Source organism: Chionomys nivalis, chromosome 2 (genome assembly GCF_950005125.1).
Source record: "Chionomys nivalis chromosome 2, mChiNiv1.1, whole genome shotgun sequence".
Classification (NCBI taxonomy): domain Eukaryota; kingdom Metazoa; phylum Chordata; class Mammalia; order Rodentia; family Cricetidae; genus Chionomys; species Chionomys nivalis.
In genome coordinates this window covers 66,887,770-66,910,654 of record NC_080087.1, presented here as the reverse complement: position 1 = coordinate 66,910,654, position 22,885 = coordinate 66,887,770, and the positions used below count along the sequence as shown (strand labels likewise).

The following is a 22,885-nucleotide window of genomic DNA, read 5'->3' as shown; positions in this document are numbered from 1 at the left end:
CTGCTGTGATGGGGAATTAAAACCCAGTCCTCTTAAAGAGCAGCCAATGTTCTTAAGCCCTAAGTGATATCTCCAGCCCCTCTGAAAAACTAATAGAATCATTTATCTTGTTTAACACCCAGAAATTCATAGCAGTGCCAGACATTATAGTGTAAACCTTTAGTCCAAAGAAAGAAGGAAAAGAAGGAAGGAAGGACGGACAGAAGAAAGAGAAAGAAAGAAAACAAAAACAAAACTCATAGGATAAAATGTAGTAACATAAAAATATGAAAAAGCCTTGAGTTTTGCCTCTAATTTTGGTGTACATCATAAATCTCATGCTTCTGACCAACCCTATAAAAGCATACTTGCTGTTGTTGTTTTTTGAGACAGGGTTTCTCTGCAGCTTTGGAGCCTGTCCTAGAACTAGCTATTGGAGACCAGCTGTCCATATAATAGCATACATTATAATTCCTGTCTTGATATTTATTGGAAGTTCCATAACTGAAATGCATTCAAATTAACAGATCTTTTACTAGTTCCGAATTTGTACTCATAAAAAAAATTAATGGGTGGCCCTACCCATCCTTTCCTCTGTCTCTGTCCCCCCTCCCCTCCATTCTGCTACTGAAGGTATTTTTCATTCTTGTTGTGGGGAGGGTGTTCGGGGAAGTGGACTGGGTGACAAATAGCAGGCAGCATGGAAGGGGTTGAGGCTGGCTGATCAGTCAGCTGAGCTCTGGTCCCCAGGCTTCATCTGGAGGAAGCCAGGCTACTCAGGCTTGGGAGGAGCTGAGGACTGGACTGACTCTGTTGCTGACTGTGATGCCCTGGCCCATAGGCACCCTGAAGAGGCCTCCTGGCTTTTCTTGGCCTCTGAGTATTCCTCCCCCACACTCAGCACCCACAAAAGGCTGGCTCTTTTGGGGTCCCTGAGCCCCATCCAGTCCTACATGGCCCTTTCCCAGGATAGATTGACTGGGAAAAGGAAGACAAGTCAGGTCATTGAGCCCTTGATCACATTACCACGCATAGTGGGCAGTAGTGGAAGCTTGTGTGTACTAGGATCTCACTCTTCTAATCAATAGATAGAATGGGAGAAAATCCAACAAATTAAAATACAGGTGGCAGGCTGCCAGGAGTATTTATCATGAGCTAGGTCTTTGTATAAACTTAGAAGTCTGCTCTCCTGCAATTATCTTCCTTGGCAGAAAGTTGGTCACTGTTAGAGTTCAGGCAAAGAGACCTCATTTGATACATTCACAGATGCCAAAGAACAAGAGTGACAGCATTTCTGAGCTTGTTGAGCCATAGCTCTCTCTCTCAGAGACAGAGACAGAGACAGAGAGAGAGAGTCCTAAATTTACTCTGCCGGCGATAGGAAAGAGCTGCCCCACAACTGAATTATATTCTTCTCTTTTTAAACAGAAAAGGGTGAGCTGTCAGGAGTGTTTATCATGAGCTATTGCAGGCCATGATGCAATTATAGCTTACTCTGAAAACTGTTGGCTTTCATCTGTAATTTCACTTGTACAATAACAGCTTTGATATCTCTCTATTACATGTATTTTCATATAATGTACATACAATCTTATGATTTCATCTTACTCTTATGGGTACACGTATCTGTATATGGGAAATAGGTGACTTTTCATTTAACTATATAGTTTTGATATAAACTAGGACATACTTCATAACTAGATCTATTGTCCCATGAAGACTACAGACACCTGACAGCCTGCCTTGCTAAGTACACACAATTCGTTCATTTTTACCTCAGAACAAGTTCAAGTCGACTAAAGGCTTTTTGTAAAAAGAAAAGTTTGCAGCTTACACAAGGTCAGAGTCACAGATGTCCAACCAAGGTTACTAAGAAAAAGCATACCAGTCTACTGTGTCTCAAAGTTATCATTGGGCACTGTGCAACTCCCTCTGGGTCCTGGAGTAGCCCAAAGGCGGCAGCGGAACATCACCAGCACAGAGGCAGGGATATAATATTTACAAACTCTAGATATCTCTGTCTTTGTTTTTGTTTCTCTTTAGCTCCTCTAGCTATGAAAATACATCCAAGCAACTGTAAAGATAATTGAATACTATTTCATTGTCCCATATCTATAAATATTTACAGTTTTACTCCCATTTTGCCCCACATTTTTTTCTCTTTTTTATTATTTACTGTTTATTTTTGAGTACTCATTACTCACCTCTCCACCTGTGGTGCAATTTTCTTGGGAAGTCCCTCACATACTCACTTGTACACCTGGCCACACTTTTGTGCATTCCAGGGGTTTACCCTCATTGTGGTGCCATATGTCAGGGACTCGTCAAAAACACCTCTTGCCAGGGTAGGGGCATGGGGATTTAGAAATATAAGTAAAGAATATGAAGACGTGAAAAAAAAAATAGAAACCATATAATAGTACCAGCAGGGCATTTCAATGAAAACTGAAACCGTTTGCATTTAATTTTCCATATGCTTTTATACCTCAATACAAAGGCAAGAAGGCAACAAAAGACTTCTTTAACATGATACAAAGGACAACTCAAACAGTTTGAGCTTTAACACTTTGAGGCATCAAGTCATTAGCATTCTGTCGTTTAGGCAGTGAAGCCACACTAGATCAAGAATTCTGAAGGCAAGACGGGCGGTGGTGGCGCACGCCTTTAATCCCAGCACTCGGGAGGCAGAGACAGGCGGATCTCTGTGAGATTGAGGCCAGCCTGGTCTACAAGAGCCAGTTCCAGGACAGGAACCAAAAAGCTACGGAGAAACCCTGTCTCGAAAAATTCAAAAAAAAAAAAAAAAGAATTCTGAAGGCAGCCACTCCCCCAGGTAATTTCCTATTATAAAAGAAAGAGCAGAAGTACGCTTGTGTATCTTGACCATCAGGATTGAATGGATCTACTTGTATGAGTCATCTTAATGTCAAAAGAACCAAGTAACCACATCCTCTGTCAGGACATGTAGCTACACTTGTCAACCATTTAAAGAAACCTCCAAACTCTCTGACTTTAAGACAAGGTGGAAATAGGCTCACAATATCTTGAAGTAGAAACACACACACATTTTGGGAAAGGATCATGTGGCTGGAAGATACAACTTTAATCTGGGAAATACTTTTTGCTGGAAGTCTATATAATGACATAAAAGAATGGTGCTTTTGCTCCTTGTCTCCTTGCCCTAGCCTTTTTAGAACATTTATTCCTTCACTGGCATTGGAGTTTACTACCTCTTTGTTATTCCAGCGTATACTGAAGACCAGCTGTGGCATCCAGCCTTGTGGACTGATTAGTAGGTTCTTGGACTTTCTGTTCACATTGGTGGAATAGCTGGATAGCAGGCTGTAAGCCATTCATACATGTCACACACACACACCTAATATGTAGATAGATAGATAGATAGATAGATAGATAGATAGATAGATAGACAGATAGACAGCCAGACAGACAGAAAGACAGATAGATAGACAGATAGATAGATGATAAGAGAGCTGTTGCTCTAGTACTTGTATATACTGACTAATATACAAGGAAACACAGTCTTATAGCAAAGTCCCTGATTCTCTGGCTCTTACAACCTTTATACCTCCCTGTTTCTTCAAAAATCTTTCTTGGACTTTATATTCAGGAGTGTTTTCTTTATGTATCCATTGGGCCTGGCATCCACAGCTCTGCATTTTGGTTAGCTGTGATTTATTTGTAGTACTCTCTCTCTCTCTTTCTCTTTTGCAAAGAGAAATTTCCTTGATGACAGGTAAAGACCACCCTTATCTGTGAGTATAAGTAAAATGTTTCCATTTTTGTTAGAGATTATGGTGGTTAATAAAGTAGTGGTTGTTGGTTCTCCTCCAAGATTCATGACTTCACCAGTACTGAGTAGTTAGCCGGGTTTCCAGTAACTTTCACAGTTTCTTTTTTGTTAAGAATTTCTTAAGTCCAACTAGAAAAGCTGTTGGTTACCTCAAAGGTATGCTTGCCACTACCACACTTAGGGTTTTTGTACCATAGTGATCATTGATGTGGTTCATAGGCATCCTAGCTGGATAAGGCTATTCATTGGCTTCCACTTTTGGATTCTTGAATGGTGCTTCTGGTACCATGAAAGCTATTCTTCAGGGAGGAGTTTTCTTTGTTTGGGTCAAGGATTCACTTTTTATTACCCGTTGTCCTAGACTCACTATATAGACCAGGCTGGTTGTGACCTCATACTTTCCTTTGCCCCTGTCTCCTCTGTGTAGGGATTAAAGTCTTATATTGGTGTAGGAAGTCCTTCTGTCTATATGTTGCTTTCATTGGCTAATAAAGGAACTTCTGTGGGCCTATAGCAGAGCTGTAGGGGAACAAAGCTGGGGGGGGGGGGGAACTAAATGGCATGTTGGGAGAAAAGAGGCAGAGTCAGAGAGACGCTATGGAGCCACCGCCAGAATCAGACATGCTGGAACTTTGCTGGTAGGCCACAATCTTGTGGTGATACACATATTAATAGAAATGGGTTAAATTAAAATGTAAGAGTTAGACAATATTTTTGGTTGTGAGCCTAGCCTGGTCTACAAGAGCTAGTTCTGGGACGGGCACCAAAAACTACAGAGAAACCCTGTCTCGAAAAACCAAAAAAAAAAAAAAAAAAAAAAGAGGTAGACAATAAGAAGTTAGAGCTAATGGACCAAGCAGTGATTTAATTAATACAATTTCTGTGTGGTTATTCTGGGCAGCTGGGACAAACAAGCGGGCCCTCCTCCTACATTGTATAATCTTGTAAAGTACACATAACTTTTTATTAATATGTCATGACAGCCTACTTGATAAGCACGAGTAAACATATGGATATTATTTCTATTGTTATTAAAGATGTCTATCCCACTGAATTGGAAACTGTAATTGAAATATATGTTTCCAGATCCACATAACCTATGAAATTTAAATAACATGAAATAAATATGTAAACACAAGTAGCAACGAGACTGAAGCACTAATAAAATAGCCCACAAACAACACCACGACCAGACTCATAGGATTCTATTAGAACTTCAAAGAAGAACAGCAAAACTACATAAATACGTGAAATAAAAAGGAAGACTTCCTGTCTCTTAGTATTACCTGATAATAAACCAGGTACTGATATATCCAAAAATAAATTACAGACTGTTGCACTAATATAAACATTTCTATAATTAGTTCTCCCTCTCCCCATCTCTCTCTCTCTCTCTCTCTCTCTCTCTCTCTCTCTCTCTCTCTCTCTCTCTCTCTCTCTCTCTCACACACACACACACACACACATTCCTACCTCTCAACTATTCTAGTCTACATTTCCAAGGAATTGTTCATCTCCATTTATTTTTCCTGGGGCACACTGAGATTAACCATGGCCATATGTGAGTCTGTGGGTTTGAACCTATGTGTTGGCGCCTGAAGGATTCAGCAGAGGTCTACACCTAAAGACAATGAGTGATTCTTTTCCTCCAATCCATCCATGGCCAACATTTGAGAGTAAAGAGTGGGCCGTGTGAGCCTTTCCCTTTCCTAGACTGATTGTGGTCTAGTGTGAGGTCAGTACAAGTAAGTACAGTTGCTGTTGCTTAGTGATTATAACAGCTGTATGTTGTCTTGAGAATGGCATATTTTAGCCCTTCTTCCTCTTTACCTTCTTACTCCCTTTGCTCCTCCTCTTTTTCAATGTTCTGAGAGCCATAAAAGGGATGGTGTAGCTAACTTTTCAGGGCTGGGAACACATATCTTACTTATTTTCTGCATTTGGGACAGCAAGAGTCTCTGCATTCACCAGTGCAATAAAAAAAAAAAATTCTAAACTGGGCTATTGGTGGTGCATGCATCCCTTTAATCCCTGCATTCGGGAGGCAGAGGCAGACGGATCTCTGTTCAAGGCCAGCCTGGAAACAAGAGCTAGTTTCCAGGACAGACGGGCTCCAAAGCTACAGAGAAAAAAAAAATGTATATTTTATCTCTGAGCACCTTTACAAGGCTTGTTCGTGAGCTATTAAAATGACAAGACCAGCATCTAGTGGTGAGAGTCCTCTAGTGCGGTATGAACTCAGCACTGGGCTTCTTAGCACGGACTTCTGGAGACACCTATTTCTTTTCAAAATCCAAATTCCTGATTGTTCCCTAAGGAAGAATTGTAGTATATGGTTTTGGCTTCTCATGTTTGTGTTTGCGTGTCAGAATTTAGCGTGTCATCGTTTGGTGTAAGTATGTATGTAGCCCAGGAAGCTGGTAATCAAGGAGAGGTAATCATCTTTTATCTGAAGGGTTCAGAACTCACTGTGGGGGTCAGACACCGGGATGCAGCGTCCTCCTAGATCCAGTTCTGGTCATGGCTGGCAGCAGGCATGAGGGGAGACTGTGGAGAGAGGGTCCTGGGCAGCCTGACAGCTGGAGCTGTGTGGAAAACAGCCTGAGGTGTACCAGGACTGACCAGTCAAGATTGGGCGGGACACCCACACGGAAAAGGGCAGTTGCGAGGATGTGTCCCATTGGTTGAACGCAGGGGAATTCTGGAGGTTGGGAGGGGCTGGAGCAGTGACGTAAACGGAAGCTGGGACATCATATGAGCCAGGCGAAGTTGGAAAGCAGTGACAGCAGTGCCAAAAGCCCCATTCCCTATCGTTCCTCCGTGACCTGCAGCGTGGGAAATCGTATGGTTCAGACCTGGGTGCGGAGGATATGGCGCGGTAACGTGGAAACACGAAAACTCCCGGGAGCCGCAGTCGCCGCGGGGCGGCCTGGGAAAGTCAGCAGCGCAGTGGCGGCCCTGGGGCCTCCCAGGTCAGAGGAGCTGCGGGGCTGGGACACAGGAGGGATAGGACCAGGGATGCAATCGTTTTCTCTGCTGTTGATAAGAAAGCCGGATCTGAGGTTCTGCTGTGAATGTCTTCTTCCCTTGGTGTATTTTAGATCATATAGAATAAACCTGCTATTTTTCAATTGGTCTTCTGATTGTAAAATATTCTTGTAAAAATAATCTAATGGAATATTTGAATTTATCTGTTGAGATTTGCAAGCACGATTCTCTTTGATATGGTGGAAACCACAAAGCTGTTGAAGTTTACCATCTTGCATACAAACCCGTGTTATATCACTTCCCTATTCAAGAAAGTACTGGCACTCTTACCTGAAGACTTGGAGTCCCTGAGAGTTTTACATAACAGTCATTAAAGGAACACCTGCAAATTTCATTGAGTCTGAAAGTATATATATTTCTTTTGCAAGTTCCACAGTATCCTTGTAAAGATTAATTTGTAAAAGTAAGCTTTTGTCTACCATTAATTTTCCATCTGAGACATATGCACACTGGGATGTAAATACAGTATTCTGAAAAGTGTCTGCCTGGTCTTGTGGCACAGGCTTTTAATCCCAACACTAAGTAGGCAGAGGCAGGGGGATCACAGTCAGCTGGAGGCTGGGAAGGGGTACATAGCGACTTCAAGGGCAGCCAACACTACACAGGAAAAACCTGTGTCCGGGGAAAACAGAAAAGGGAAAAGAAATATAAATACATTACATTATAGAATAATATTAGAAAGCATCCTTTGAATAATTCTGATAACGCATCTATATCAGAAAAATGTCTGCAAGAGTCTTGTCTCTTTGGTTCCAAGTAAAGCACTCTGTTCATGGACAAATGATCCAACTGTTTCTTTGGTTCTTGTGTTTGATGTGTGGAGACGTGAACTCACAGTGCTGCTCTGTCTAGCCTAAACTTATCATGTAGACCAGACTGAACTGGAAAACACAGAGTTCTACCCACCTGTTTTTCCCAAATGCTAGGATTAAATATTTGCACTAACAGGGCAATTCAGACTGTTGTTTTTCTTTTGTGGTCTGTTGACAGCCAGTGTGTGACTGTGGACTTCTCCCAGGAGGAGGGTACTAGGACTGGATGTTGCAGAATTGCAGCAGTATGGTTTCTGTAGCTGAGAATAGTTTGTTTGCAGCCTTCCTTGCTCCTCCTCAGGATTTCTTGACAAATGAATCTGTAAGTGTGTGAGCTTTGTATGAATGAGTCTCACATCCCACAGAATAACATGAAATCCTCAGAGGATAAAAGAAAATTTTCATGAAATGTTCTTGGTGTGGGATTATCCTCTGTATGCTGTGACTAATTTTTATTACCATTGGTTAATAAAGATGCTGCTTCAGCCTATGGCAAGGCAGAATAAAGACAGGTGGAAAATCCAAACAGAAATATATAGAGAAAGAGTAGGCAGAGTCAGAAAGATGCCATGTAGCTGCCAAAGGAGACAGATGCCTGAGCCAGAACCTTACTGGTAAGCCACAGCCTCGTGGCGATACACAAGTTAATAGAAATGGGTTAATTTAAGATGTAAGAGTTAGTTAATAAGAAGCCCAAGCAGTGCTGTAATTAATAAAGTTTCTGTGTGGTTATTTGGGTCTGGGTGGCCAGGAAATGAATAAGCAGCCTCTGCTTACATGTTCCCTCTTCTTCCTGTATGTCCCTTTGACAGGTGTAAGGTTTCATCGTTATTGGTTCATAATCAATTCAGGACCTCACTAGTGCTTAATGTTTTCTTTCCAATCACTCAATTCTATTTCTTAAGTTTTTACTGAGTTGTGATTAGAAGTGGGATTCAAGAGATTCTAACTAAATGTGCTTTCGAAATATTTTCAGTATTCTGACACTGCAGAACAATTGGGGAATCACTTGCGTAATCCTGTATTTAGTTTTTTCTTCATCTGCTGGACACAGTACTGTGTGATAAATACAAATACTTCCTGAACAATCTCTTTCTCATGTGCAGGGCTCACTGGTCACCCAGACCTGCTCACCTGTGCAACAGAACAAAGGGCCTGGAAGGAGAGGAGACAGCAGCTAAGGATGCAGGTACAGTAGAGGGATTGGTGAAGGAGAGGAAAGGATATCAAGTGAATGTGGAAGTGGGACAGGAAATCAGTTTTTCCACTTCCTGTTTTATTAGAAATAATTTTGGACACTTCCACTGAGAAAATCTCTTCAGTTGTTGTAATGTTGGCATGAGAAGACTTTCTACAGAAGAATTGATAATAAAGTCAAATAAATTTATATTTGACTATGTTTGTGAATGATGCTGTCTTTATTCACTCATCTCTGATCGTGTTTTTATAACATTAAATCATTTGCATTTCTCTGATTTTAATACCTTATAAAATGATGAATATTAAACCTCTAGGTTTATTTATTGTTTTAAGAATTTTTGAGATTTGGCATTATAGCACGTTCTCTACATTTCAGTGTTTTTGTATCCATTCCTGAAAATAATGCCAACAAAATTTTGAGAAGAATCAGGAAGTACATTTACAGCCTGCTAAATTCCTATCCATGCTGTCTCCTATTGTCTGTTAGCATTTAGGATAAATATTTAGAATGCAGTAAGGACTTAGGCTGATTTAGTAAAGAACTGATTGTAGTTTCTCTAAGATCCATGCCTCTACTATCCCTGGGGAAACTGGCCAGGTTTCCAGTACCAAGCATGATTTCCCTCTTGTTGAAAGGGTCTTAATCCAATTAGAAGCTGTTGGTTACCACCAAGGTATGTGTGTCACTCTCGCACACTTAGGGCTATCGTGCAGTGCAGATCATTGTTGTGGGTCATAGAAGTCACAGATGGGTAGGACGTCTGGTTGGCTACCTCCTGTGGTACGTTGCATGTTGCCTTCTGGTACCATGAAAGCTTGTCCCCAGGCAGAAAACTTTAATGTCAGTTCTATCTCAAGTCCTTTAGGATTTGTTTCTGAAGTGTGTCGCTTCTTCAACACTAGGCACTAAACTTCTGCCTCTTGGAGTCAACCATGGGCAAAGGCTATACTCGTTAACTTTCGGAAGTCTCTTTGAAAAATGTGACCAACAACTTCAAAACAAGCTTCTTAGACCTGGTGTTGGCCTATGTTAGAAAATCTATGCCTTTTGTGAGGAGAATCATGAGCACTGTTGGGAAATTTTCATTTATACTCTATGTATATGTATTTTAGGGTTTTTTTTTTTTTGCTGGATGGATAATAGTCAAGGAATAGATGGTTTCCTTATGATGTTTTAGACATGCTTACTGTTTCCTGTCCCTACTCCATAATTAAATTTTCACCCTCTTTTCCCATTTCCCCCTTTATATTATTTGTTCCCTGTTACTATGTCTGTACTATTCCTCTACAATGGTCTCCTTTTACTTTCAGGTTTCTGCATTCACTCCAGGTTGTGTACTCAGATCTGAAAATTTGGAGCTAGGAATATCCTATGAGAGAGAACATGCATTGTCTGTGTTTCTGGGTCTGTTACCTGCAAAGGTCATCATTTTAAATTTCTTCACAGCTGAATCATATTCCATAGTGTATATTACCATACTTTCACTATCCATTTGCCAGTGGAAGGACACTTATGTTGTTTACATTTTGTAGTTATTGTGAGTAGAGCAGCAATGAACATGGCTGAGCACATACTTGTGGAGTAGGATATCGAGTCCTTTGAGCATACATCAAGGAATGAAACTGGGTCATCTGCTGAATTTATTTATCTTGAGGGTTTGTTTATTTAATTGAGAATTCTCTGTTTTGATTTTTCAGTGTGGATTGTTTTTGTTGTTGTTGTTATTGTTGTTCATGGCATTTTTATTTACTACAGCTTTGTTTTTATGCTATTGCAGGTTGGATTACTGGCAGGTAGTATTTTTCTTCCTTCTTTTTGAGAAGTAGTGGTGTGCTGTCTTGCTCATTAATTTTTTCCAGTTCTTCTGTATCTATTTATTCTTAACATGAAATTTTTATTTCCCCTTTTCTCATGGATAATTTTGCTGAATCTCCTGTGTGTGTTTTGCCTCTAATTTATTATCTACAGTGCCCCTTTAATGAAATTAATTGTGTTGATTGGTGAGTGTCTTAAAATGCACTTATGTCTCCATCAGTTTTAAGAGAGTAGTTTTCTTTGTGCAGCAAGATGCTTGGTGGTGATTTTTTTTCAAGCTTCAAACTTCAAATGTCTTTCCATGCTCTCCTGTCTTTCGGATCACTGACCTGACATCTGGTAGAATTCTGCTGCTTGCACATTTTCACATGTTTTGACATTGTTCTTTAACAACTTTTAGTATTAATTTTATCTCTTTCTTTTTGACTCCTTGACTTGAAAGGGAAGCAAGCCCTCTATTCATTGTTTCTGAAAGAGAAACTCAAGGAAGAGGAACAATAAGAATGGTTGATTCTCCAGTAAACATGTCACAGGTTAGTGGTCCTTTCTATTCTTTATCTAAAATTCTTATACTTTGAAACATTGAAAGCTTTTAATTTTCTGCTCCTGATAATTTTTTAAAATTTTATTATGAACAATTCTGTAAAGAGACAAATAACAAAAATCACACACTTAAACACCCAAAGACTATACAACTCAGTGTTCTTTTATATAGTTACAGTCATCAGAGGGAACAAAAGCTCTGAAGTCTCACGTGGGATTTTATATTTTCACAATCCAATATAGTTTTTATTTACTTATCCACCATCAAATTCCCCCAAAACCTTTGATAGAATTATAATTCTTGACTACATTGTGCTAGAGGGTCTGGTAGATCCATATAGGATTATATATGTGCTATGTATATGGAATAATTCCTATTCCTGATTATTTCTTGTAACTGAATAAATAAAGTCAATTCTGTATCATCTGCCATAATTCAGCAGTTTCCAATGTGCAATACAACTCTTTCTATGTACTCCAGATCAGTAACTATGTTAAGAGATTTCTTAAAATCCATTAATATTATGAGAATATTATATAATTCTGACTTTTGGACAGAGTCACAAGGATTTTGAACAAATTTACTTAAATTTTCTGATTTATAGCATGCCTTTCCTAATTAATTTGCATAAGTATAGACTGTAGGGGCTCCAAATATTGGGGTTCCCTGTACAATGGGAGGAAGAATCCTGTTAGTCCTCTGTATAAATTTTATTCTTTTGCTTTTGGGATATTTGTTGTTAATCTCTCCCCAAAATTACAGCAAACTCTTTCTCAAGGTTCATTTTCTGCCCATATTTTGTTTGTCAGTTTCATCATTTGTAAAAGGTACTATAATTTCTGCTAGGTCTATTCCTGCTAATTGGTGAAGTTTCCGTGTTTTTTTAAGAATTAATTCAGAGATCTTTTTCAAATAAGTTTTTAAATTTTTACCCTGTTTATGAGGTAAAAAGATCTATTCTAATATAATATTTTCCCTCTGCACTAATATCCCTATAGGAAAATTCTTAGAGGCCAAAATAACCAAAGCACAGTCATACTTTGGATCCAAATGATCTAGATCTGCATTCTAATTTCTTTTCTACCAAAGCCAATTCTTAGCTCCATCTAGTAATTCTTTTCAACTATTTAAGCCCTTGTCACCTCTAAGGTTTTAAACAAACTACTCAGTTCATCATTTTTTACCCCAATAGTGGATTATAGATAGGAAATGTCTCCTGGTAATAATCTTTGAAAGTTATTAAGTCTGCAATCAGTCTTTCCTAATTTGCGCCTTTTGGGCTCTAATTTTTTGTAGACCTATTTTATATCCTATATAATTAATAGAAGCTCTTCTTTCTATTTGTTCAGAAGCAATGTGTAATCCCCAACAAGGCAAAATTTTCTTTACTTATTCAAACTTCTTTCTACTTGATCTACATTTGAGTTAGCTAGTAAAATACTGTCTATATAATGGTAAACTATACATTGAGGAAATTACTTATGTATCATTTCCAATGACTGACATACAAAATATTGGTAAAGGATGGGGCTATTTGACATTCCGTATGGAAGAATCTTTCATTCATATCTCTTACAAGGCTGAGAATTATTTTAAGTAAGTGCCATGAAGGCAAATTTTTATTTTTTATGTAAAGGTACAGTGAAGAAACAATCTTTTAAATCAGTAACTATAAGAGGCCATCTTTTAGGCAACAGAGAAGGCAAAGGAATTCCAGACTGTAGAGAGCCCTTTGACTGAATCATTTTCTGCCCATAATTTGTTTGTCAATTTCATCATTTGTAAAAGGTACTACAATTTCTGCTGGGTCTATTCCTGCTAATTGATAAAGTCTCAGTGTTCCTTTAAGAATAAGAGACCTTATTAAGAACTCTTAGAACTGTTACCAGTCTCCATTTTCCAGATTTATTTTTAATAACAAATACAGGAGAATTCCAATTGCTGATTGATTCTTCAATATGCTGAGCATTTAGCTGCTCCTATACCAGCTGTTCCAAGGCCTACAGTTTCTCTATTGTTAAAGATCATTGCTTAACCCATACAGGTCTGTGTATCAATGATTTTAAAGGTAGGACTGTTGGTACTGTTGAAAGATCAACAGCTGTTGTACCTCGTTCTTGTGTAATCTGAATCGTTGGTGACTTTTCTTTATATTATCTTGTAATATCTTTCCCAGAAACTAACATTAATTTTTGGTTTATTTCTAATATTGGGGAAATGTTAATCTGAGTAATCCATTGCTGTAAAAAATAATATCCCCATAAGTTCATATTAGCCACATATGGCTTGAGTTTTCTTCTTTGTCTTTCTTGCCCTGTACATTTGACTCATCTTGTGCTCTGTTTTACCTGAGATAATGTTCCAATACCTAAAAGATCAACATTTACCACCTGAATAGGCCAATTTAGATGTCCATATTCTGGTGCAATTATTGTTACATCTGCACTTGCGCCTACAAGACCATCAGTGGCAATGCCATTTATGTTCATTTATAGAAATTTGCCAAAATATTTGCTTCATGGTTTTTCCTGAGTTTTTTGATTTCTTTGCTATAACTTTTCTATCATCCAGAGCAGTATGATTTTGTTGCGGGAGGTTCCTTTTTCATTCCTGGCTTCTCATACTCAAAATAATCACCCAGAAACTGTATTAATCAAATCACTGCTTGGCCTATTAGTTCTAGTTTTTTATTGACTAGCTCTTACATCTTAAATTAAACTGTATTAATCTGTGCATTGCCATGTGGCTGTGGCTTACCAGCAAGGTTCTGAGACATCTGTCTGCTGAGGGTGGTTACATGACTTCTAACTGACTTTGTCCTCTCTCTCTCTTTCTCTTTCTGTCTGTCTGTCTTCTGGCCTGGCTATATTCTGTTAAGTCATTGGCTAAAAGCAGCTTCTTTATTAACCAATAAAAGCAACACATATACAGAAGGACTTTCCACACCATATTTCTTACAATAGGCATTAGGTTCTTTAATTGCTCTGGGAAGTAGTCTCCTCTATGATGACAGGAAATGATGGAACCATATTTGACATGGGGGCCTGCAAGAGGCCATTCAATGTGTTTCCTTATGACAGAGGAAGGGTTACCTTGACTGTCCCTTGTTGATCTACATAATCCATAAGGGAGAGGAGTTCTGTTTGGATTATACTTTGAAAAGATATCATTTCTTGGAACATCCTGTTTATAATCCCTTTTTAGGTGACTTTGTTTACTGCATTTGAAACACTGATATTTCGATTTTCCTTTAAACCTCTGGAAATTAACTCTCCTATCCAAGCATCATCATGGTCAAGAGATTCAGTATTGATTATATCTCATTTCCATTCCTCCAAGGGTGCTGATCTTTTCTTTAATGGCCTAATTACCCTTTTGCATTGTGCATTAACATTTTCAATAGCGAGAAATTCAATCATTATTTGTCTGAATTTGGTATCATTCAATTTACTGCTGAAGTCAGTCTTTGTAATAAATATGTGAAGGTTTCCTTTGAGCCCTGTAAATGACTGCATTTTCTTTCCTACCTCTCCAATTCTGTCCCAAGCATTCAAAGATGCTGTATGGCACAAAGCCAAGGTGTGGTCATCATATAGAGATTGCCTTTTATGTTGGCATAATCTCCCTCTCTAAGAGTTTGGTCTTGGGAGATTTCCATACCTCTCACTCTACTTTCTTTTTCAAAGGACTTAGCATCATCTTTCTACCAGGTGTTCCACTGTAAGCAAGGACCAGGCTCCAAGACTGCTATAAACAAATTTCTCCAATATTTTGTTTTGTTTTGTTTGTTTTTCGAGACAGGGTTTCTCTGTAGCTTTGGAGCCTGTCCTGGAACTAGTTCTGTAGACCACGCTGGCCTTGAACTCATAGAGAACCATCTGCCTCTGCCTTCTGAGTGCTGGGATTAAAGGCATGTGCCACCACTGCCCAGCTAAATTTCTCCAGTATTGAGGGATAATTCTATTATAAGTTGAACACAAGTGTAACATCTGCTTCATAAAAGGTGAATGCATGCCATATGAGACCATTGCTTCCTTGAATTTCCTTAAATCTAACATTTCCCCCAAGAGACTATTTAGCTCTTATACAGCCTTAGGGGTATCTACCATTTGGCAGTTGTTCATGTAAGGTTACAGGGTAAATTAAAATTGACTGTTTGAAAACCTTAGGCTGTTCCTCTCTAAACTTAAAATGCAATGCCAAGATTGTTTTCCCTTTAAAGTCCTCTGTCTGGGACTGAATAGCTCTATGATCTGTTTTAATAAGTTTTTCTAACATTTGTATCTTAGCATTCAGATTAACCAACATTTTTAGTGATAAACAAAAATGATAAAACTGATGTTTATAATTGACATTACATAAACCCCATCTAAATTAGTTATCTTCTCATTTAATTGTTCCATTCTCAAACCGTCCAGCATATTTTCAGAGACCTAACTCCCTCCATTGTAATAATGGTTCCCATCTGGTGACAATGACGGTGAAATGTGAGGTGTAGGACATCTGAGCAGAGAACACAGGTAGTAAACAACCAGGCTGAGGACCACTAAACTGCTAGTATGTAGCTGTGAGCTGAGAGAGTGGTAGCTCGAGGATAGGCAGTCTAGGGGAAGCTTACAACCCACAATGAAGAGGGAGCTGATTGTCTAAAAGCTGCACAAGGGATTGTGCAGAAGAACCATGTGTAGCCAGAGCTGCCTGAAGGCAGAGCCAACAGGTCTATGGCAGGTAAGCCCTGTGGCCTTTGGAATGCAGGCATTTCTGGAGTTTGGGTGGCAGCAGGAGACTGTTGTAGAGAGACTGCAACAGGAAAATTCCATTCTCACTAAGAAGCTTGGGGTAAAAAAGAAGAGACAACCTTCCCAGAGGGTTGGTGGCTCTAGTGGGAATCCTCGCATGAATTTCCAGCATGTGCCAGTTGCAGCAAAGCACAGGCAAGAGGAATTTTTGTGAATTCATGCCCTGAAGTTGGGTTCCAGTTGTTGCAGGGGTTCTAATTGGTGTTAATAATGAAAGCCTGGAGAACATATCAGGGTAAATGCTTAAAGATTAGTGAGACAAAGGAGCAAGCCATAGTCAACTCTTACCTTGCTAACTCCTCAGCTAAAAAAGGGTCTGAGTTCCTGTCTACTCACACCCTATATTCCTCTCTCTGCCAAGCTACTTCACTTACTGTCTGTACAGAGCTCTAGACCCCTATGGTTATCTAATGGCTAGCTCCACCCTCTGATCTTCAGGCAAGCTTTATTTGTTAGAGCACAAACAGAATATTACCACAATTGGCCATTTGAGTTTTCTTTATTTGAAAAGTATCTATTTACTTCATTTGCCATTTGTTGATTGGCAGTTTTATTTCCTCATTATTTAATTAATTTAATTTTTGATAGATTCTTGCTATGGGCATTATCAAAAGTATCACTGATAGAGATTCTCTTAACTATATCATAAACATATTTTGATGTGTTTTTGGACTTCTCTCAATTTTTATTACTCTTTGGGAGTGAAGTGAAATATACTTCTAAACCTTTGAAATTGTCTCTGTTGGATTATGCATATTTTAGGGAAATTTTGGATTATATCAAATATTGCTGATGTAGATTTTTCTATCTGTTCATACTGGCTCAAATATTCTCATAAAATTAGTTCCATAGGACACTTATCTTGTAAGTTACTGTTAAAATTGGCAGATGTAATGCTGTTCCAATCCTTCCTACTGTAGAAAAAAACAAAACTCTCTGCGTATAAATCAGTCAAATATTCTGCCTTCCATACCTACACTTTTACTATTTAATGATGTGGCATTATACCTAGAGTTTTGTTGTCTCAAGTTTTCTGACCTGCCCAGTGTCTGCAATCGTTAAGTCCCAAAGAAATCACACAGAGGTCTACATTAGTTATAAACTGACTGGCCTAGTATCTCAGGCTTCTTCTTAACTCTTACAACTTATATTAGCCCATTATTCTTATCTATGTTAGCCACATGGCTCAGTACCTTTTTCAGCGAGGCAGTCACATCTTGCTTCTTCTGTGTCTGGTTAGGACTGCAGAGAAATGGACTTCCTTCTTCCCAGAATTTTGCTGTTCTTGTCGACCCACGTCTACTTCCTGTCTAGTTGTCCCACCTATATTTCCTGTCTGGCTACTAGCCAATCAACATTAAATATAATTGACAGAATATAGACATTTGTCCCACCCGACTGAGCCTGTTAGAATAGAGTCATGTGAGGCCCAAGTATACACAGGATTGATTGTTGTCGGTATTTTACCGTGATCTACAAGTACAGCACTTAAGGCACATTACCTCCTCATGAATTTTATTTCTGAGGCATGTCTGCTGTGATCATGTGCAACATAAGTACAGCAACCATAACAGATAGAAAACTGTGTCCATGCCTTAAATATGTGTCTTGTTTCCTGTATACTGCTTTTAAGATTATTTTATCATCCTGTTTTCACAGTGTTAGAACATTCATGATAGAATGTGACTGTATTGGAAATCATCTTTTTTGAGTAATTATCTTGGCTTACCTACGTTCCATCTCCTTATAACCAGGAAAGCACTTCCAGGTAGCACATGGTCAAATCATACTTTTTTGTTTCAGGGTCTGTTGACATTCGGGGATGTAGCTGTGGACTTCCCCCAGGAGGAGTGGGAGTACCTGGACTCTGCCCAGAGAGCTTTGTATATTGATGTAATGTTGGAAAATTATAACAACCTGGTCTCTGTGGGTAAGAACATTTTGCTTGTAGAATTTGTAACCCATTTTTTGTTTGTTCTGGCTTCATAGGATGTAAAATCTGTTAAGCTGTCCTTGGAACACCAGGAGACAAGGCAAAGTTTAGTAGTGGGAAAGAACTTCATGCTATTTAAGTTTCTTTTTCCATTTTTCCATTTCAGAGGTGTCATATACTCTTCATTTTGGTTCCAAGATTCATCTATAAGTGCAGTAGCACATAGTATTTCCACTCATGTTTTCTTTATAAAAAAAGATTTATTTACTTATTACTTATATAATGTTCCATCTGAATGCCAGAAGAATGCATGAGATCTCATTATAGATGATTGTGAGCACCATGTGCTTACTGAGAATTGAACTTAGGACCTCTGGAAGATCAGTTAGAGCTCTTAACCTCTGAGTCATCGCTCCAGCCCATCCACTTATATCTTAACGTTCCATGTCCATTATTGCAGTTGACATGGTTTAGTTGTTAGAAAAAATTCATGATATACAAACTGGAAATATTTAGAAATATTAAAAATCCTGAAGATTTTGACAAGAAATACCAATTGAGAAATCTTGCTTAAATTCTTCTGCTTTGTATTTTCATGTACTGAGTCCAGTACTGTGTTAGACTTCTGTATTATTTTTTAAAAGTTCTAGCATATGTCAGGGAGTACCTCAAAGAACATGTGGATATTGTATGCAAGGTAGGCCTAGTCACCTGCCCAGAGAGAATAAGATTTCCCCGGAATGTGGAGATGAGAGAGAGTAGCTACAACTAGGGTGGGCTAGTAATTGAGTAGGAGAGCAGTGAAGACTTCAAGAGAAATAAAAAGCAAGAGCTGAGAATGTTTTGTGATATTCAATTCCTAAAAAGATTCTTGACCATTTAACTTATTATACAGTCTTGGCCCCAGGATGCATCTTGCTTTAATTATTGTTAGAATATGTTGAATCTCATTATACCTGAGTTATGGTGATTAAATACTAGTATGTAATGTGATTTTATCTGACTATGTTGAAATCAGATTGAAATAACTTTACAAAATCCTAAGTCTAATGTTGAACCCAGGAAATAGGATTATTCTTTAATTGCCTTCCTTGTATTCATATCTTCATATTACATGCTTAATTTTCTTGTCAGTCAAGAATACACAGACATAATTCTGGAAAATAATCACAGGAGTCGGTTGCAAAAGCAAAAGAAACAGCAGTTTGTGGAGCTCAGACAGTGCAGTGTAGATATAAGCAGTAGTTGTCCATGACAGCCCTGCCTCAAACAACTAGAATCTCTGATGTCTGCCAGAATACTGCCTTTGCATCCACTACTTTTGAAGAATCTAAGGTGTTTTTCTAGAGAGAAAAATAAATCCTGTACTGCTTTTGATTAAGACTATAACCTTGAAGGAATTGGGTTCTCAACAGTACTCTTTATTGCCTATCACTTAGTAAGTATAAGCACCATGAACCTTGGATTAAAACTCCTCTTTATCAACTTCTGAAAAGAAATACTTAAAGCTAGAAACATGTATTCTAAATATGATCACTCAGTGAGCTCTACCCCAAAACTAATGAACCTCAATTATTTTTTCCATCTTTTTCACAGTTATTTCTAATAGAGATGAGATATGTTATATATCACTGACTTTGAAGGCTTTCATACTATTTTTCTGAGAATCCATACAATTACAGTGGATGAAAAATGTTGAGTACTGGGAATTCTAGTCTAAATAGTTTCAGGTTGACATACTTTAAGAGAGAATTTAGGGGAACAATCATTTATCAAATGTCTAATCTTGGAACAAACCCTATTAATCTGAATTGTGCTCATTTTCAGAGAACTATTGCAAATGTGATCCTGCTCGTCAACATATGAATACAAAAAAGAAGTCATGTCAGTCTAATGAGCTTAGCAAAGTCCTTCATGACTCTTCTACATGTGCACTTAAAAATATAAGTGAAACTACACAAAACTCTAATAACTGCAGATGCAGTAATCACAGAGATGCCTCTACTGACTCATCAAATGTAGATAGACATGAAAGCATGGCCACTGGTGAAGAACCTCGCAAATCTAGAGACTGTGAGAAATCTTTAAATTCATGTTCCAGCATTACTCAAGATCAGAGACTCTACACTGCAAAGAAAGACAACAGGCAGGAAGAATATGATGATCATTTCAGCTCTGCATACAGTCTTTTGCAACAACCAATCTACATTGGAGAGACACCCCACCAATGTGCAAAATGCAGGAAATGCTTCAGTACTGCCTCATGCCTCACAGTACATGAGAGAATTCATACTGGAATTAAACCCTACAAGTGCAATGTTTGTGAAAAGTCCTTCACCCAGTGGTCAAGTCTTAAAACACATCAAAGACTACATACTGGGGAGAAACCTTACAAATGCAAAGAATGTGGAAAGTCATTTCCTCAGTTATCAGCATTTAATAGCCATCAGAAAAGGCACACTGGAGAGAAACCTTACAAATGCAAGGAATGTGACAGATCCTTTGCCCACTATTCCAATTTCAGGAGACATCAGAAAATGCATACTGCTGGGAGACACTATAGTTGTCAAGAATGTGGCAAAGTCTTTCATCAGTTTTCACATTTTAAAAGCCATTACAGACTCCACACTGGAGAGAAGCTTTACAAATGCAATAGCTGTGACAGATCCTTTCCCCACTATTCATCATTGAGTAGGCATAGGAAAACTCATTCTCTAGAGAAGTTTCACAAATGCAAAGACTGTGGTAAGTCCTTTTTTGAATTATCACACCTTAAGAGGCATTACAGAATCCATGCTGGTGAAAGGCCTTACAAATGTGAGGTGTGCGACAAGTCCTTTACTTTGAACTCAACTCTTAGAACACATCAGAAAATTCATACTGGGGAGAAACCTTACAAATGTATGGAATGTGACAAGTCCTTTACCAAACATTCAGATCTTAGAAGACATCAGAGTGTTCACACTGGAGAGAAACTTTACAGATGTGAGGAATGTGATAAGTCTTATACTAGCTGCTCATATCTTAGAGCACATCAAAAAATTCATACTGGAGAGAAACTTCACAAATGCAAAGACTGTGGCATATCCTATATCCATATTGCAAGTCTTAGAAGACATCAGAGAGTTCATACTGGAGAAAGACCTTACAGTTGTAAGGAATGTGACAAATCCTTTACCAGTTGCTCAAATCTTAGAAGACATCAGAGTGTTCACACTGGGGAGAAACCATACAAATGTATGGAATGTGAAAAATCCTTTACTCAGGACTCACATCTTAGAACACATCAGAGAGTTCATACTGGAGAGAGACCTTACAGTTGTCAGGAATGTGACAAGTCTTTTTCTCACTCTTCTGGTTTAAGGAGACATCAGAAAATCCATAATGGAGAAAAACCACACAAATCCAAAGACTGACATATTCTTTAAACAGAATTTGAATCTTAGGAGACATTAGAAAATTCATACTGGAAATTCATACTGGAGAGAAACACACCATTGTAAATAATGTGACCTACATTTTCTGGTATTTTTACTTAAAAATCACAACAGAATAAAAATTAGAAACAAAGATAAGAAAATTGTGAAAGTCTTTTTTCTTATTTTTAGTCTTATAGTACAGAAATTGGAAGTTTATTTTCTATAATGTACCTTTTTCATAATAATATCTTTCGTCTTCATAGAATATGTACCACATGATCCCATTCCATTTGAATGTAGACAGTGTTAGTATAAAGTTAACATCAATCATTTTTTCATAATAAAATAATTCTTTAGCCTGGCATGGTAGTCTGTGCAGGTACATAATGGTAGCACTTGGAAGGTAGAAGCAGGAAGATCAGGAGTTCAAGGCCAGCCTTAGCTATGTAGTAAGTTCTCAGTCAGTCTGAACTGTATGACATACTTTTTCAAGAAGATGATTTTTTTGACTGTTTTATCTATCTGCCTGACTGCCTGCCAGTATCTGTCTGTCTGTATTGTGATTATATGCACCAATAATTATTCTCTTATTTCCCTTCTTCTCCCCTTGAATGGCATTTCTTTTCTTTTTTTTTGACTTTTACTGATTATTTATTATAATATAAAATAAATATTTTTATTGTTTTTATTGAGCTTTATATTTTTCTCCACTCCCTTCCCTACCTCTCCCTCTCATTCTGCCATCTCCTGTGATCCCCATGGTCCCAATTTACTCAGGAGATCTTGTCTTTTTCTACTTCACATGTATATTAGATCCATGTATGTCTCTTTTAGGGTCTTCTTGTTGTATAGTTTCTCTGTGGTTGTGATATGTAGGCTGCTTTTTCTTTGCTGTATGTCTAAAAGCCACTTATGAGTGAATACATATTATATTTGTCTTTCTGGATCTTGGTTACCTCACTCAATATGGTGTTTTCTAGATCCATCCATTTGCTTGCAGATTTCAAGATGTCATTTTTTTCTGCTGTATAGTACTCCATTTTGTAAAGGTACCACATTTTCTTTATCCATTCTTTGGTCAAGGGGGCATTTCAGTTGTTTCCAGTTTCTGGCTATTACAAATAATGCTGCTATGAACATAGCTGAGCACATGTCCTTGTGGTATGATTGAACATCCTTTGGCTCAGACCTGCTCCTTCTGAGGTCACTTACTTATACCTTGTGAATGTTTTTAATGAAGGTTTAAGTATTAAAAAATATCCTCAAGTTTATGTTAAAATAAAATTCTTCAAATGTAGCAGTGGGAAAAGCTTCTCTTTTCTTTTAATGTGTATGAATGCTTTGCCTGAAAGTATATCTGCACTAAACATATGCCTGATGAAGACAGAGGATAGAGGAGTCATTAGAGCCCCTGAAGCTGGAGTTACAAATCATTGCGAACTGTTGTGCATGTGTTGAGAATTGAACACTTGTCCTCTGAAATATTACCCACTGCTCTTACACACTAAGCCATGTCTTGAGCCC

The 22,885-nt window shown here is 38.3% G+C and overlaps 1 protein-coding gene across 1 annotated transcript; it reads left to right on the top strand.

The window, feature by feature from the left end:
* The first annotated feature begins 6,544 nt into the window (after positions 1 to 6,544).
* Positions 6,545 to 22,611, top strand: LOC130865050 (zinc finger protein 54-like). The gene is made up of 6 exons (XM_057755912.1): positions 6,545 to 6,762; positions 8,757 to 8,839; positions 10,629 to 10,644; positions 11,109 to 11,199; positions 17,813 to 17,939; positions 19,770 to 22,611. Exons 1-6 carry the CDS (start codon positions 6,545 to 6,547, stop codon positions 21,356 to 21,358), a joined length of 2,124 nt encoding a protein of 707 aa, XP_057611895.1. The 3' UTR covers positions 21,359 to 22,611.
* The last annotated feature ends 274 nt before the right edge of the window (positions 22,612 to 22,885 follow it).

Excerpts from the sequence above, each read along its gene's own strand:
- LOC130865050 (XM_057755912.1), top strand. The coding sequence starts at position 6,545 with ATGAGCCAGGCGAAGTTGGAAAGCAGTGACAGCAGTGCCAAAAGCCCC. Across the intron at positions 6,763-8,756 it reads GCGGCCCTGGGGCCTCCCAG|GGCTCACTGGTCACCCAGAC; the intron begins GTCAGAGGAGCT and ends TCTCATGTGCAG. Across the intron at positions 11,200-17,812 it reads CTCCAGTAAACATGTCACAG|GGTCTGTTGACATTCGGGGA; the intron begins GTTAGTGGTCCT and ends TTTTTGTTTCAG.